This window comes from Phacochoerus africanus, chromosome 11, assembly GCF_016906955.1.
Source record: "Phacochoerus africanus isolate WHEZ1 chromosome 11, ROS_Pafr_v1, whole genome shotgun sequence".
NCBI lineage: Eukaryota > Metazoa > Chordata > Mammalia > Artiodactyla > Suidae > Phacochoerus > Phacochoerus africanus.
In genome coordinates this window covers 118,100,884-118,117,670 of record NC_062554.1, presented here as the reverse complement: position 1 = coordinate 118,117,670, position 16,787 = coordinate 118,100,884, and the positions used below count along the sequence as shown (strand labels likewise).

Genomic DNA, 16,787 nt, shown 5'->3' with positions numbered 1-16,787 from the left:
ACGTAGGCCTAGTTTTCCAGTGGGCTCAGAGGAACATAATGGGACTTTGGAAAGTCATCCGTTCACCTTATCCATTCCTTATCCCTGGAACAGTAGATCTAGATTAGAATATGGCCAGCATTGCCGTATGGGCTTACACATTTTTTCTCCTCTTGATCTGTCTTCTTTGAAAGCTGGAGATAGATATGAATGACCACTGTCCTACAGGAGAGAGGGCCTTTGCCCTAGACCTTAGGGCTTTGTTACTGGGGAAAAATAGGTGACATGATAGGCCTCCAAACTTATTTATTTGATTCTTATTTTTTTTAACCACCGCTTAATTCCTTTAGGAATAACACTTGAATTCTGTGTGCCCAGTTGCCTTGAGGGATAATTAATTATGTCTGAGATTCACTCTTCTGGTTACTCCTCGGGTGAAGCTAAACTCTGAAATGCAAACTGATAGATTGGCTGCAGACACTTGACAGATGGCAGCTGGAAACATAATCTCAGCTTTTCCAATTCTCTGCCAAGGGTTCACAAAACCCAGGTGACTCCCTAACCTTTGGTGACATTTGATAAATCCAGATTCTTTGTTTTGGGGTTTTGATCATATGACCCTTGATTGGGGATAACGGAAGAATTCCACTGGCCTCCGAGGTGTTAGCTAGAGTGTCACCTCTAGTTCCAGATACCTTTACTTTTCACAGTTGCTTCAGTTGTTTGAAAAGAAGTAATTGCAGGCTATTTCCAGTCCTTGGGATCTGTTTTTATCTTCCTTTTGTGCTTACGTTTATCTTTCAAAACCAAATTATAGAGATCATTTCCTCTAACTCAAATGCAAACACCATGAGATCAGAATCCATACCTGTATTATTCACCTCAGTGTCCTCATAACAGTGACCATAAGAAAAATGCCTCCCAAAAGTGAGTAAATACTTGTGGAAGGATTGAGTACTGAATTGAATGAATGAATCACATAAGCAACTGACTCATATCAGCTTTTCTTGCAGGCATAGAGATGATGTCCATATTGAAATATGTTTGAAGTTGACCTTCCCTCCCTCCCCCACCCCCCTTCCACTATTGAACACCTGCTTCCTGGAAGGTACTATGATTGACCCTGGAGCTTAGTGTCCTCTGCTCTCATGAAGTCTATGTCTGATAGATGAGATTGACAAGCAAATCAGAGGTAAAAGTATTTATGGTTAGCTACATGGAGGGTTCTGTGGCTGATCCAGTGAAACTAGGGAAGAATTAATTGGCTGAGGTTATGTCATTACACTGACTTTGAAGGACCAGTAAGGGTTAGCTGAGGGAGGGGTGACCTAGACCCAGGATGGGTACACAGATCAGATAATGAGACGGTCTTGCCGTTGGCCTGCATGACTGGGATGAGCATAAAAGGGACACCTGCCTAGAACTTTCTATCCCTGAGCAATCACCATCAATGTTATATAAAACATTGTTACATAAATATTCCCAATTCTACAAATTGTCTGACAGACCTCATACTACTCTCCTAGGTAAGTGCTGAAAATGTCAGTTTCATGATAAAATAAAAGCTGATTTCATTTGTTTGATCTGTATTAAAGCCAAGAGAAATGATTTATTGATTTTTTTTTTAAAGAAAAAAAAATTTTAAATGCCATTTCTTGCAAGCATCTTATCAATCGACGTGGAATTCTCGTATACCCCAAACACACTTCTAGTTACAAAATTTTAAGTTTTGAGGAAAATCAATAGAATAATCAGAAAAATCATGAAACGATGAATAAAGAGCAAAACAATTCCACGTCCTGCCATCAGTGTTACTTTTTTTTTTTTTTTTAATGTTCAATGTTTGCAGCTTGTCACTTGGGTCCAGATGTACCTAATGCTTGTTGTTTTTTGTTTGGTTTTGTTTTTAATGCCATACAAATTGAAGCTAACACGTAAATGAAGAACACATTCTGAGCACAGCTGGGGTAATACAGAAACTCAAAGCCAGGCGTATGTGTGTGAAAAACTCCTCTGTGCTCTCTGTAAAGCCTGTGTGATGACATTGCCCACTGAGTTTGTCACTGTGCTCATGTTCTCACTGTTGGGGGTTGAATGCTTGGAGGAATTTTGTTCCTCCCAACAAACTTTCTTTCTTTATTGAAGTAGAATGTGAGATTCAGTTACATATATATGTATGTGTGTATGTGAATTTCATATTCTTTTCTGTTATTGATTATTAAAAGATATTGAATATATGTTCCCTGTGCTATACAGTAAATCCTTGTTTATCTGTTTTTACATATGGTGGTGTGTATCTGTTAATCCCATACTCCTAATTAATCCCTCCCTTCCCCTTTAGTAACCATAAGTTTCCCAACAAATTTTCTTTTGTCAGACAAGAAGATTGTCCAGCTCGCCTTGCTCTTTTTGACTTGGTTGTTAGGAAGCTCCTAGCTTTTCTTGGCCCAAGCTTTGTTTCCATTCCATCTGCCACCTCTTGGTTCCATCAGATTATTTGAAAGAAAAATCCTAGGACATCTGTGGCTTTCATTGAAACTGCTTAAAATTCCCAGTGGAAGTAGGAAGGATAAAAGTAATGATAGCATGAAAGAAATATAGTTTATCACAGGAATGCAAAAGCAAGTGAATTCGACCCCTGGATTTTCGAATCCTCACCATAGAAAGAACGTTATCAAGGCAGTAACACCCATGCCTTTTCCCAGCAAAGTGGAGGCCCTGTACATATGGTTCTCTTACCCACACCCTTCTCACTGGATAGAGCAGATAAGCAGTCTGGAGGAGTCTATGTGTAGTGATTTTACAAATTATTATCATTGCAAAATATTATTATTATCATTGCAAAATATTATTATTATTCAATAATGCTACAGATTAATATCATAGCACATTATGGATATCATTTCAATAATAGTCCACAATTAGTATGTCATAACAAAGTGTTGTGACACCTGCCATCAATCTAGGTTATAGATACAGAGAAACTGTTCCATAACTCGAGTCCCTGAGAATCCTTTTTCATACACCTGTGCTGAGTTTCACCTCATGTCTGGAGCTCATTACTGGTACCTGAGTATTAAAAAGCTGAAGTCATCTGGAGACACCGACTCTAAGCAGAGGAAATGTTTTGCTAAAGCAAGACTAGAGATGCTAAATGCACTGGCTTCACCTAATGAAAACTTGTGTTCTAGCATTCTGTACATTCTTATTTTTAAAAATTTAGCATAAAATATTGCAAATTGAGTGTCTAGGCCCCTATGTGGTAAAGGGGATTTTAGACTCATCTAACAAAATAATGCCATGAGCAGAGCAGTGGAAGAAGATCTGGGTCGAGAACCAGTTCTGCACAGTTTATTTTGTAGTTTCTCTGGGCCTTTGTTTCTTCAGAAAAGGAGGGACTGTGTCTAAAGATTTTCCCTGGATCTCTCCATTGAAAGGGAACACAGATTTCTTTGTTGAAACTCAACTAAATTGAGAGTCTTGATGGTGTCCTCCAGACACGACATGATGTGTGATGCACAGTCTTATTTTAGCATAGAGACCTTGCGAGGTGCTGCTGTCTTGGCCCCACCCATTAACCTTGCGTTGGATGCTGAGTGGGTGCTTGGTGAAAGGTCCTGTGTTTACAGGAGTGTCTCTTTGACCCACTGTCAGCTAGATGCGCACTTTGAGTGGCTTCTCTTTTTTCTTTGAGGGGTGGGGATGGATAGAGGTGGAATCACCCACTCTCTCCAGCTCTGTCCTTTCACAGTTCATGAGATGTCACCACTGTGCACATTACATGTCTCTGGGAGCAGAGCTCAGTCAGGGTGACTGTAGCCTAGGGCTTCAGAAGGTAGATTCTGGAGTGGGAGTCATTTTGGTCCCACAGTTCATTTGCTGTGTGACCTTGGCCAAGCTGTACCTCTGTTCCCTAACCTTTTCAAATACAAAATGGGGAAATTGTTTTTTTTTTTTTCTCTTTTGCTTTTTAGGGCTGCACCCACGGCATATGAAGGTTCCCAGGCTAGGGTTCAAATTGGAGCTGTAGCTGCTGGCCTACACCAGATCCGAGCCATGTCTGTGACCTACAGCACAGCTCATGGCAATGCCAGATCCTTAACCCACTGAGCGAGGCCAGGTGGCGAACCGGCATCCTCATGGATACTGGTCAGATTCATTTCCGCTGAGCCACGACGGGAACTTCCTAAAATGGGGAAATTGTTGATCCTACTTCTTAGAGTTAAAAGTATAGAGTGGTTGGGATGAAATGCCTGATACATAGTAAGAGCCCCATAATGGACCGCCGTCCTTGCTTTAGGATGCATAACATGGGGCATGGACCTGTGGCCCGGATCTTAGCACCTCCTCTTGTGAGCACTGGAAGGAGAACAGAGAGGAGGAGTGGAAGGGGCTCCGGGAGACCTCTTGGCGAGCATGAAAGATGGTATTTAAGCCATTCCTGGAGATTGATGTTTATGTTCCTCTTACAGCTCTTTAGGGAGTAAAATCACCTCTCACTTTCACTCACCTAATTCAAAGTCTGACAACTTCTTCCTTCTCTGCGGCTTAATTACCTATTGTTGCAGTTTCGATTTGGGGTGAGGGAAAGGGTAGTGGGCCTGACTCGGAGGTAAAGGGTCTGCTGAAAAACCACTGGGCTTGACTCAGACACGCATCCTCAGCAAATGGGCGCAGGGCTGGGTTATGCCCCAGGGACTCTGCGCGCATGTCTGCAGGAACACCTGGAGGGCGACGGATGGCCGGGGCAGCACTTACCCCTTGGCTGTGGACCCCCAGCCCCCCACTGTCATCTGAGTAGTTTCATATTTATGCTTTCTCTGCACTCACTTGAAGAAAGTGTTCTGCAGATTTAAAAGAAAAAATTGAAAATCTGGAGGCCAGTGTATGTGCCCAACAAGCCACCTGACATACACAAACTGTCCTTGGCCACTGACTGTGGCTTTTTGTCTCTGAGCTGCCTGTTTGAAAGCACCAACATTTTGTGTGTGTGTGTGTGTGTGTGTGTGTGTGTGCGCGCGCGCATGTGTGTGTGTTCCTTTGCTCACAGTGATGGTGGGAAAGGAAGGATCAATGGGAAGATGTACAGGGAAAGGAACTTTGTAAATCCAGGACATAATTATTATGAGACTGGAAAATCTTCTCTAATGTCTTTGAGGGAATCATCCTGACCCAGCCCTGTGTGGGTGGCCCCCTAGGGATTAAGAGAGGGTTTTCGTCTCTAGCCTGGATGACGGGGTAGCGGTGATTGAAGCCCAAGGTTGAGAGCAGAACCGTTTGGCACACCCCCACCTAATGAAATACGTTTGGAAGGATATTGACCAACATAAAAGAGTGAATAGAGATTATGCACAGGAAGATCTATGCCCCCCGAGCGCTGTTCAGCAATGGGCTTGCAGGCCCTTCCCTCCAGATGCCGCCCTGAAATATGTCAAGGTGAGGCATCCAGTCTCGGTGGCGAGCTCTGCATCCTCGCCTCTGGCCTCTGACAGACAGCTGAGGGGTGCTCGGGTTTTTAAGTAATGGCCTCAGCAGATGGCCTCGGAGGACCAGAAAGTTCGGGAGGAAACTCCTCTGCCAGTCTCACTCCAGGACGTGAGTCTCAGTTCCTTCTCTTGAGCTGTAGCAAGAACGGACGCATCTCTAAGGACTGTGGGAGTGGGAGAGCACTGTCTCCTAAAGCAGCAGTGACCCCCAAAAGTCACGCTCAGATGATGAGGTTTTTCTGCACACTTGGTTGTAAGTTCCTGGCAGATGTAAACTTCTCTTTGGATCACTGGCTGGTTTCCACCTGCTGGGGCAGTTACTCTGATGGAGACCTTTAAGGAAGGTTAGGCTGACAGCCTTGATGTCCTGTGTGATTCATTCTGTTAGGCCTTTTACACAGTTCCCTAATGTCATCCTTAAACACCCTGTGAGGATAAGTGCTATCTTCTCCATTGTGCAGGTGGGGAATCTGAGGTTTCAGATTTAGAGAACCCGCTGATCATTGGTGGAGCTAGAGGTAGAATCTATGTGTGATTGATAAGATGTGAAACAGGAAGAAACCAGACACCACCCCACTGCTAAAAACTGGCCTGAAACCAGCATTACATGTAGCAGATTTACCTTAACTCACCCTCGCCCCCTTTACTGCCGCAGAAATGATAAGCACACACCCATACACACACACACACAACCACAAAGATTTCTTCAAATGGTTTGCTAAGCCAGAAGCAAACGTGGATCACTTGAAATGATGCACTGGTCTTCCCAGTTCCTTGAACACCCATCACAGCAGACTGTCCCTTTGCTATAAGCACTTACTGCACCAAAAGGAATGAAGGAATGAAGGAATGGGTGAGTGATGGATGGTGGCAGTGGGAGGGGTGACACATCTTTGTGGGACGAGCTCACCCTTCTTCCAGCATCCATCTGTGGTCCTCTCTTCCCAGGGTGGCATGATTGCTCTGCTGCTGTCCATCTTGTGCCTGGTGATGATCCTGTACACGCGCCGGCGCTGGTGCAAGCGCCGCCGGGTCCCCCAGCCCCAGAAGAGCGCCAGTGCCGAGGCGGCCAACGAGATCCACTACATTCCTTCCGTGCTGATCGGTGGGCATGGTCGGGAGAGTCTGCGCAATGCCCGTGTGCAGGGTCACAACTCCAGCGGCACCCTGAGCATCCGGGAGACACCCATCCTGGACGGCTACGAGTACGACATCACCGACCTGCGCCACCACCTGCAGAGGGAGTGCATGAACGGAGGGGAGGACTTCGCCAGCCAGGTCACCCGCACCCTCGACTCCCTGCAGGGCTGCAACGAGAAGGCGGGGATGGACCTCACACCAGGTGGGCGAGCCGGTCCTTGTCTCTGACAGCTAGGGAGCTCTTGTCCAATTTCATGGCTGGTTGTCATACGTAATGGGATGTGCCAGCACCCCTTTCCCAGGTGGGCAACAAGAGTAAGCTTCCCCCCGCCTTGCCCCCCTCCGAGATGATGAGAGCTGCTTCCTAACATAGGAGATCAGAAGAACACGTATAAATTGGGTCCCTCTCCACTTCCACTTTGCACTGGAAGCAGAGGTACTTTTACACTCAACAGAAGAGTGGGTTAGAGTCTTTTTTGAACATAATGAGCAATCATCAGGGAAATAAGGAGATGGCAAGAAAGTTCAGTGTGTGTGTATGACATTTTTGTATATAGCATGTTTGCCTGGGCAATTAAATTTTACATTGAAGTGGAGGGGACAGAGGTATCTGGTTTTTTTTTCTGTGATTCCTGAGACTTTGGCCTCAGGTGTTTCGTTGTGTTGTCTTGCCCATGTTTCTACGGTCTTTACAAGGGATGTACTTCTTCAAAGAAAATGAAGGAATACAATCAAACGTTTGACCTCAGGCTCTTTGTGTGTTTGCAAGACACTGGGTGGAAGAGACTTTGACCTAATCTGGCTAAATAAAACCGAGGTCAACACAATGCAGAGGAAACGACTGTACTTTTCATGTATAGTCTGTCTGTCTCCCAAACTTCTATAAATAAGCGACTATCCACTAATTACACCTCAAGATCCTTCAAGGAACTGTCCAATTATCTTGGAAGAAGACATTTTGGAAACTAAATATTGCCTAAGATCTGAGGACTTTCAGTGGGCCTTGAAAAGAGTGAAATCACATCACAGAAGTTTCTATCCTGCTTATTATCTAGAAAAGAGCCTGTAAGACTGGGCACTTCCTAATAAGATTTAAAGTCTGGAAAGTCCATGAGACTAGGGAACATGTCTTGAATGTCTTATTCTCCACAGCACCTGGCATAGTGTTAAACCCACCAAGTAGCCATCATAATCTCAAATGCATCCAGGGAGCAGACAGTTGGCATAGGTATGTGAGCGAACTGGATGGCAGGCAATAGGGAGTGGTGCAGACTGTGATTAAAGAGAGTAGGGGTATTGTGCCTGAACGCACTCAAATTCAAATTCTTGTAAAACTCTGTGCTGACCAAAAGAAAGAAATCTGTCATCTGTATCTCACCAAAGGGCCACATGTGGTAACTCTATCAATATGGAATTGGTTGAATTGGCTTTTTGTCCATAATCACTTTCTTCACTCCTTCTCTCGTCACTTCTTAGTCCCCTAGAAATCAAAGAGAAGGGAGTTCCCGTTGTGGCGCAGTGGTTAACAAATCTGACTAGGAACCATGAGGTTGCGGGTTCGATCACTGCCCTTGCTCAGTGGGTTAACTATCCGGCATTGCCATGAGCTGTGGTGTAGGTCGCAGACGTGGCTCGGATCCTGCGTTGCTGTGGCTCTGGCATAGGCTGGCAGCTACAGCTCCGATTAGACCTCTAGTCTGGGAATCTCCATATGCCGCAGGAGCGGCCCAAGAAATGGCAAAAAGACAAAAAAAAAAAAATCGAGGAGAAGTATTTCAGTCTCTGCCAGTTCCTCCATTTAAAGCTTTGTATTTCAGGTCTGTGAAACCCTGATCTGCTTGGTTCCTGCAGATTTCCTTGCTCTCACTTTCTTTTGGCCTCGTCTTTTAAAGTTTTCGCCTCGACCTTTCCTTACACAGGCAGCGACAATGCCAAGCTGTCGCTGATGAACAAGTATAAAGATAACATCATCGCCACCAGCCCCGTGGACGCCAACCACCAGCAGGCCACTTTGCTTTCTCACACCTCCAGTAGCCAGAGAAAGCGGATCAACAACAAAGCCAGAGGTATCCATGTCTGATGTTAGAGCTTGAAGTTCCCTTCCTGTCAGGAGAGGCAGGGCTGTTAATATCCTTGACCTCCACTCTCAGGCCTGGCTAGCATGGCTATGTTGGCACAGTCTATCTGGAGGTCTGTTGAGTGTTATCCCCAAATTTAAATAGGTGCACAAACCATTTGACCAAGTAATTTGATCGGTGATAATTTATTCTTAGTAAATAACTGGACAGGTACACAAAGGTGTGTATAGGAGACTGTTCATCACAACATTGTTTAAAAGAGCAAAAAATTGGAAACAGCTTAAATGTCCATCAGCAGAGAATTGCTTAACTCCCTGTGCATCTCTCCTATCTAGTGGCTTCTCCTGCAGCCACTGAAGATGAAATCCTAGGTCTATATTTGTTACTATGGAAAGTTGTCCACTCATCTGGCCAATGGGAAAAAAATAAGGTTATAAATTAGAAAGTACAACAGAATGCCCTTTTTAAAGGGAAATTTTAAAAAATCTTTATATATTTCTGTATGAGAAAAAAAAGATGCAATGTCTTCATCAAATGTTTACCAGTTTTTTTTTTTTCTCTGATTTAGAGGATTTAGAGGACATCTGGGTTGTTCGTTTTTATACATGTCGGGGTATTTTGTTTATTCTTTTCTCCTTCACATTGAAGATAGTTATTCATCCTAGAACCAGAAAAAATAAGAGAGATATTAAAACATGTAGACAGATGCCCCTTAAGACGTAATTCCAGTCTCCTGTCAACCAGAATCATGACCTGTAATGAGGGAAATCTCCCTTTCTTGCTTTTCCACCCATCATCTGTAAAGGTCCTGTGGCAGGTGGCTCTCCTCACTTGTGCCAGGAGTGTGGGCTGGGGGGAGGTGGGGCCCTAGTGATGGCTGTCGTAGAAAGGCCTGCTTCTCCTATAAATCTGTGTATCAGGAAGTGCCAGTCCCGGTGGCTACTCCTCACAGATTGGCGCTCACCTGTTCTTATTTTCCGCTTGAACTTGCCCAACGATTTGGTGCCATGACGACAAAACTGAAGACACTGGTTTTACCCTTGTCTTTTCATTACAGCTGGTTCCGCCTTCCTGAACCCTGAGGGGGATTCTAGCACAGAGGCCGAAAACGACCCCCAGCTGACCTTTTACACTGACCCCTCTCGGAGCCGAAGGCGCAGTAGAGGTAGGAAGGTGGAGGGGGGAGGTGGGGAGAAAGGGGATGTGGGGGGGGGGGCAGGAGCTACAGAGGTGCCGGGTCCTGTGGGGGGCTCTATGGACCAGAGCCAGGTTCTGCAGGAAGAATTCTTGGACCGAAACTGGTGTTTCCTCCTAAGGAAGAAAGAAGAGAGAGAGTGGAAAATTTCAGAGAATCATCTCTCCCAGATAATGGCACTCTCAAACAAGTTTCCAAGTTGTTTGAAAGGCTATTTCTTGGTCAGAAGACTCTCAGTGCCTTCTGGAAGCCTCAGGAGTCATGTTTTGCTGTTTAGACACATGTAAAGTTGATAAAGTGTGTTATATGTGAAAAATACCCTTGCTTCTCCAGCCATAATGGCCCTGGGCTTGGGGGAGGCAGGGCCTGGGGGATGGGATAGTTGAGGGATGATCTGTGGCCTGAGAACAAGTGTAATCGGGTCGGAGCTTTAACCCTATACCCACTAGAGTCATAGGACCCGCAGCATCCAAGTCCCCTCCCTTTCCTGGCAGAGCCCAGGTTGGTTCATCCATTCTCCTCAGCATTGATCGAGTCGTCCCTTCCTGCAGCCACAGTCTGAGCCACTCCAGCCTGATGCTGGATGGCTTCAGGTGTGGCTCTTGCAGCTGTGGCTGCCACTGCCTGTGACTTTGTGGTGTCACCATTATCACTGAGGGAGGTCTGTGTTCGGGTAGCAGTCGGCCTCACCATTTGCTTGCTCTGTAATATCAGATAAGGCCAACTTCTCTAAGCCTCAGTTTCCTCACACGTTGAATGGGTTAGCAATACCTCACACAGAGGGCTAAATCACATTAAAATGTGCCTTTTGGGTGACTGGCAAGGCGCTGTGAAATCTCTGTTGTTGCTGCAGCCTCGAGTTCCTATGGCACTTCATGTTGAAGAATCTTAGACAGGGGCCCCTTCAGGTACCATGGAGGGTGTTTGAGTGTTAGCATCTGTGTGATAGCCAGTAACATTTCCCCCAACCGATAATCAACCAGTGCACCCCCTGAAAGACACCTACCTTTGGCCACCTCTCCCTCCGCTGGAGTTCCTGTCATACCGAGAGAATTCTTGCCAGAGACTGAAAGGAGCTCTGCTAATTCTTCAGTTCTGGTTTCTGCAGGCCCTGCTGCTGTCAGTACAAAATTTCTTCCTACCACTTTTCTCAAGATCAGTGGGGCTCTGGGCCACCCGATGTCTGATGCCCCAGTATCTCTGATGTGAGAATATGGACCCCTGACCCTCTTTACCTGTTTATATTCAGCAGAGATTTGACCTAGGCCCATCCAGCGTAGGCCACAGCAAAGCAGGGTGGATTCTGCTTTAGTGAAATCCCATTTAAGAAAATCTATAATAATGAATTAGAGTGAGTTTCTTTGCTGCATAAAACTGTTCCTTTTCAATACCAAGCTCTCCTAGTATATCAGCTGTTTATTGCTATTAAGTAGATTGTAAGCTTCTTACGGATGGACATGTCTAATTTATTTTTCCAAAGTGCCTAGTGAGGGATTTGCCTGTGATAGATGCTTGCCAGTGTTTGTTGGATTGAACTGGATACATCAATCAGGCCAGCAAAGAATTTTATAACCCATCTGCCATGGGTCAGGCTTTGTGATCAGTGGTAGAAACATGAAGACATGGCAGAGCGATAAGGCTTAATTTAATAATACAAATAAAGTAAAATGAGTCCTCGGAAGAGAGAACAGTTCATTCTACCTGGGAGCAATAGGAGGCAAAAAAAGGAGAAAATAATTAGACTTAGGTTATATACAATATATAGAATTTCTTAAAAGAGGAAAATCTAGGGGAGGGAGGCATTTCAGTAGAGGGAAATAGCAGATACAAAGCCTTGAAGGCACAGAAGAACATGGTATTTTCAAGCAAATAAAAGGAGCTCAGGAGTTCTCATCATGGCTCAGTGGTTAACAAACTGGCTAGTATCCATGAGGACGTGGGTTCTATCCCTGGCCTCGTTCAGTGGGTTAAGGATCCAGCACTGCCATGAGCTGTGGTGTAGGCCACAGGTGCCGCTCAGATCTCGCATTGCTGTGGCTGTGGCGTAGGCCAGCAGCTACAGCTCCGATTGGACCCCTAGCTTGGGAACCTCCATGTGCACCTTGTGTGGCCACGACAAAAAAAAAAAAAGGAGTTCAATATGGCAGTTGTAATCTGGGATATAAACATATAGGCACAGAGGGTAGGAGAGATGAGGCTGGGTAATAGGCTGGCTACCAAATGACCATGCATGTGCCATATTACTGAGTGTGCACTTGGTAAGAGGGAACCCCTGGAAATCTTGAAGTCAGGTAGAGATGCTGGATGAGGGGTTGATGATGCAGAAGGACCAGAGAAGCAAGAGGATAAGTAGTAAGTCACTGCTATGATAGCTGAGCAGTGACAAGTGCCTGTACAGTGACCGCACTCAGCGAGAAGGACTCTGACAGCAGAGTGCACCAAGGGCTGGAGGAATCACAAGGAATGAGTGAGAATCTGTTCTCAAAGGTTTCAGGAAGTATTTACAAGGAGATACTGTTTGAGCTGAAACTTGATGAGTAGGTGTATACCATGCTGACAAGGTGACAAAACCTCATTCTGTGGAGGAGGAAATAATACGTGCAAAGTCACAGGGACATAAATGAGAATTGTCTCGTTAGAGAGCAGTAAAAAGTTTACTAGAATCAAGCATCTGGGGCAGGTTTATGGTTTGCTTAGGAAATAAGGCTGGAAGATCAGGGGAAAGTACCTGGTCTTGGCTGAAGGGCTTGGTCCATTGGAGTCATTGAATCTTTTAAAGAGCAACGCCCTGGTCTGCCCTGCCCGGTAAAGGATCCTTCCAGGGCAGCATGGTGGCTAGGTGAGAGCAGGGGGAAGCTGAGGCAGGGAGACCGGGTGGATGGCTAGTGCTGAAATCCGAGTAGGAGATGATCGGCCTGGGGAGGGATGGAGAGGATAGAGGCAATAGAAATTTTGGACACACAGTGAAAAAAAGATTTAATGGCGTTGATGGTGGAGAGGATGTGGCTTATGAAGGAGAGGAAGAGTGAGACAGAATGGAGTTTGGCTGAGAAACCACGTGGCTGGCCGAGCTGTTCACTGGGTGTAGAAATGGGGCGGGGGAAGTGGGCTTGAGAGAACTGGAGAGTAGAGTCCAGTTTTGGTTATTGCACTTGAGCACCAGAAGGCCATTCTGATGATAGACCTGCTGCTCAGGCCTGGTCGGGGCCTGAGTAGAAATGCGTACATGTGTGGAAGTAGACTCCGTGTTGAAAGGATTTCGACATGGATGGAATATTCCCAGCGAGGGACAGAGGGTCTAGAGGCTGCCTGCCAGCCTGGAATCACTCCCTCCCAGCTACTGCCAACACATCCACTAAGGGAACCTGCTCCCATAGAGGAGGATGCAGTCACAGACCGATGCTTTCCCTGTATTTCTGAGAAAAGTACTTCCAAAGACTGCCCTGGGTCCCAAGACTGAATAGTGAGTTGTCTGGGGGCTGTGGCCTCACTGGACCTGTGCTTCGATTCTGGCTCCCCTCCTCTGTAGCTGCTTGACCTTGGACATGGCTTAGAGCCTCTCTGATGCACTGTTTCTGTGCGGGAGCTGCCTCACCAGGTCAGGTCATTGTCAAATGACATGAGCCCTGTAAGACCCTGGGCACTGGTGCCTAACACATAATTACACTTCCTGAGTGTTAACTGTCACGAGAAGGTTAATCTCTTTGAGACTTATTTCCCTTATCTGTAAAGTGGGTAGTTACGGTACAGACTCAGAGATTGATTATAAGGAAGCGGATATTTAACATAATGTATGTGAAACACTGAGCACCTTGTCGGCCATGGTAGAAGCCCTTCATTGCTATCAATAATAAACATTAACGCAGACTGTGAGAAAATTCCAGAGGATCCACACATTTTGTTGGCAGCTCGCCTTCCTTTCTTACTTTTCCACATCTGTTCTGCCTCCATGGGAAAGGTCCCTGTAGTGACTACCATTTTATCCTCTCCACCCAAAGCAAATAAAAACACACCCCAGAACCTCTCTTCTTAGCCCTGTCCCACCTACCTGGGAGAGTTTCTTATTCCCCAGCTTTCTTATTTTCTGGCTAAGCTGCCATTTTCAACCTTACCCCAAGGACTGCGGGAGAGCCTCTGTTGCAACAGAATCTTTTACTCACACAGAGCAGTCCTTCCTCGTCTTCCTTCCCAGCCCTACAGAGCAAGAGTCACTTTTAGGACTTCCCCTCATAGAATAGGTACAACCTCTTCAAGCTCAGGAAGTTTCTCCTGAGAGGAGGTTTGAGCCCCAGGGATGGAGGAGCTGGCTTGTGAGAGCGCCCTCTGTGGAAAGCCAGGGGAAGTGCAGGGAGTTCCAGTGTGGCGTGAGCGCATTCCCATCACCCTTGGGCAAGAGGTTGGAGCCTAGCCCGGCAAGAGCAGGAGGACAGAGTCCTTCTTTCTCTTGTGAACCTGGCCCAGGAGGCAGGCAGAGGATTTGCACACAACTGACCTTTGTTGACCTTGAGGACCACCGGTGGCCCAGTCCCCTCTGACTCCAAGCAAGGATCTGTTCCACGTCGGTGAAGGTTGCTGAGCTCACACAGTAGATGCATTTCCCACCTGGGCTGGGCTTGCCAGCTGCCTCCCCTGTTTGACAGGGTCAACGGTGAGAGGCCAAGGTGGCCCTTCACTGCCAAGGTTTTCACCGCCGGGTGTCCTGCTTTTTGTCTTGCTTTCAGTGGGCTCTCCCCGAAGTCCCGTGAATAAGACCACCTTGACGTTGATCAGCATCACCAGCTGCGTGATCGGCCTTGTGTGTTCTTCTCACGTCAGCTGTCCTCTCGTCGTCAAAATCACCTTGCACGTCCCCGAGCACCTGATCGCTGATGGTGAGCCCCCCTCTGACGATGCCCCCTCTGCCCCTGCCCCCGAGAGGAAGGTTTCAGGGTGGGCAAGGAATATATAGACAGACGGGGGTCCCCCTTCACTGTCACTGTGAGTGAGGACACACAAATCCAGATTAGAAAGACTTGGGACAAAATTAGATAGTCCACCACAAAGTCAGATAGCAGGTTAAGGAGTTCCCGCCATGGCTCAGTGGAAACGAATCTGATCAGCATCCATGAGGATGCAGGTTTGATCCCCTGCCTCGCTCAGTGGGTTAAGGATCCAGCATTGTTGTGATCTGTGGTGTAGGTCACAGACATGGCTCGGATCCCACGTTGCTGAGGCTGTGGTGTAGGCCAGCGACTGCAGCTCCAATTCCACCCTTAGTCTGGGAACCTCCATATGACACAGTGTGGCCCTAAAAAGACAAAAAAGAAAGCAGGTTAAAAAAAATGAACAGATGGAGTTCCCGTCGTGGCGCAGTGGTTAACGAATCCGACGAGGAACCATGAGGTTGCGGGTTCGATCCCTGCCCTTGCTCAGTGGGTTAATGATCTGGCGTTGCTGTGAGCTGTGGTGTAGGCTGCAGACGCGGCTCGGATCCAGCGTTGCTGTGGCCCTGGTGTAGGCCAGCAGCTTCAGCTCCGATTAGACCCCCAGCCTGGGAACTTCCATATGCCGCGGGAGTGGCCCAAGAAATGGCAAAAAGACAAAAAAAAAAAAAAAAAGAACAGATGACCTCCTTTCTATGTCTACTTCCCATTTCTGGGATTTGGTTTTTTTTTTTTTTTTTTGCTTTTCAGGTCCACACCCTTGGCATATGGAAGTCCCAGGCTAGGGGTAAAATCGGAGCTACATCTGCCAGCCTACACTACAGCCACAGCAACATCAGATCCCTGATCCACTGATTGAGGATCGGACCCACATCCTCATGGATACCAGTTGGATTTGCTTCCGCTGCACAACCATGGGAACGCCCCATTTCTGTTTGTTTCTAAATAAGCACCTGTCTTTGTGGATGAATGCAGAGCATCCTGCCTACAGGTCCTTAGGCACCAAGATTCTCTTTGCCTTTGAGAGGGGAAAAGCTAAGTGGAGTCATAGTGTTTAAACATCAGCCACGTTTCGATTTGATATGCCTGGTGAGAAATTCCTAATTGCAATAACTTGCTCTGAGCCTAGATCTCTGAAGCAAAAGTTTGCTTTCATCCAGGGGGACCCCAATATAATGAGGGAATGATATAGGTTCTTAGAGTCTCTGAATTAGTTCAGCCCAGAGCATCTAATTGACTTGTTAATGTCTGTTCTCTCAGCTGCTCTAAGGCTGAAAACAGGTGGGGACTGTCCATGGTGTTAGAGGGCCTGCTATTTCATGGTAGGTGAAGACAGGCAGCAGGTCCCGCTTCTTGGATGAGTGCCAGTGCCTGTGGCTGGGTCTGATGGAGCCGTGCCATGGCCATCACAGAGCTGCACTGTGCCTCTGTCCCCGGGGTCCACCCTAGTAGAGGTTGGATGGGGCCAGGCGGCAGGGGATGATATGGCGGGAGGTCCAAGTGGCAGCCTCGCCTCCATCTGCGGACACCTGGCTCTGTGGCTCAGGACAGACCAGGATTGGTAGATGTAATGAGCTCAGGTTGGGGCTCACCTGCAGAGTGTTCTTTACCGGGTCTTCAGTGATGTGTGTATGTGTGTTGTGTGTGTGTGTGTGTGGTGTGCACACACTGGCATGCCTCCTCTCTGTCCCCCTGCAGGGAGCCGCTTCATCTTGCTGGAGGGGAGCCAGCTGGATGCCAGTGACTGGTTGAACCCTGCCCAAGTGGTTCTCTTCTCTCAGCAGAACTCCAGTGGGCCCTGGGCCATGGACCTCTGTGCCCGGCGGCTCCTGGACCCCTGTGAACACCAATGCGACCCCGAAACTGGTAGGCGGGAGCATCGGGCAGCGGGTAACTGTCGGAGTTCATGCCTCTTGCAATCACCCCCTCAGAACTCAGGCCCTCCCTCCAATTGTCCCGTTGCCATGGGGAGCCTAGGCTGTGCAAG

The 16,787-nt window shown here is 47.0% G+C and overlaps 1 protein-coding gene across 1 annotated transcript in view; it reads left to right on the top strand.

Annotated features, from left to right (window-relative positions):
- The window catches only part of ASTN1 (astrotactin 1), a 316,035-nt gene that overhangs the window by 132,425 nt on the left and 166,823 nt on the right, over positions 1-16,787 (top strand). The window contains exons 3-7 of the mRNA XM_047753485.1: positions 6,414-6,807; positions 8,525-8,671; positions 9,741-9,848; positions 14,600-14,749; positions 16,499-16,666. Of these exons, the coding sequence (XP_047609441.1) occupies positions 6,414-6,807; positions 8,525-8,671; positions 9,741-9,848; positions 14,600-14,749; positions 16,499-16,666 (967 nt within the window). The remainder of the gene's footprint in view (positions 1-6,413; positions 6,808-8,524; positions 8,672-9,740; positions 9,849-14,599; positions 14,750-16,498; positions 16,667-16,787) is intronic.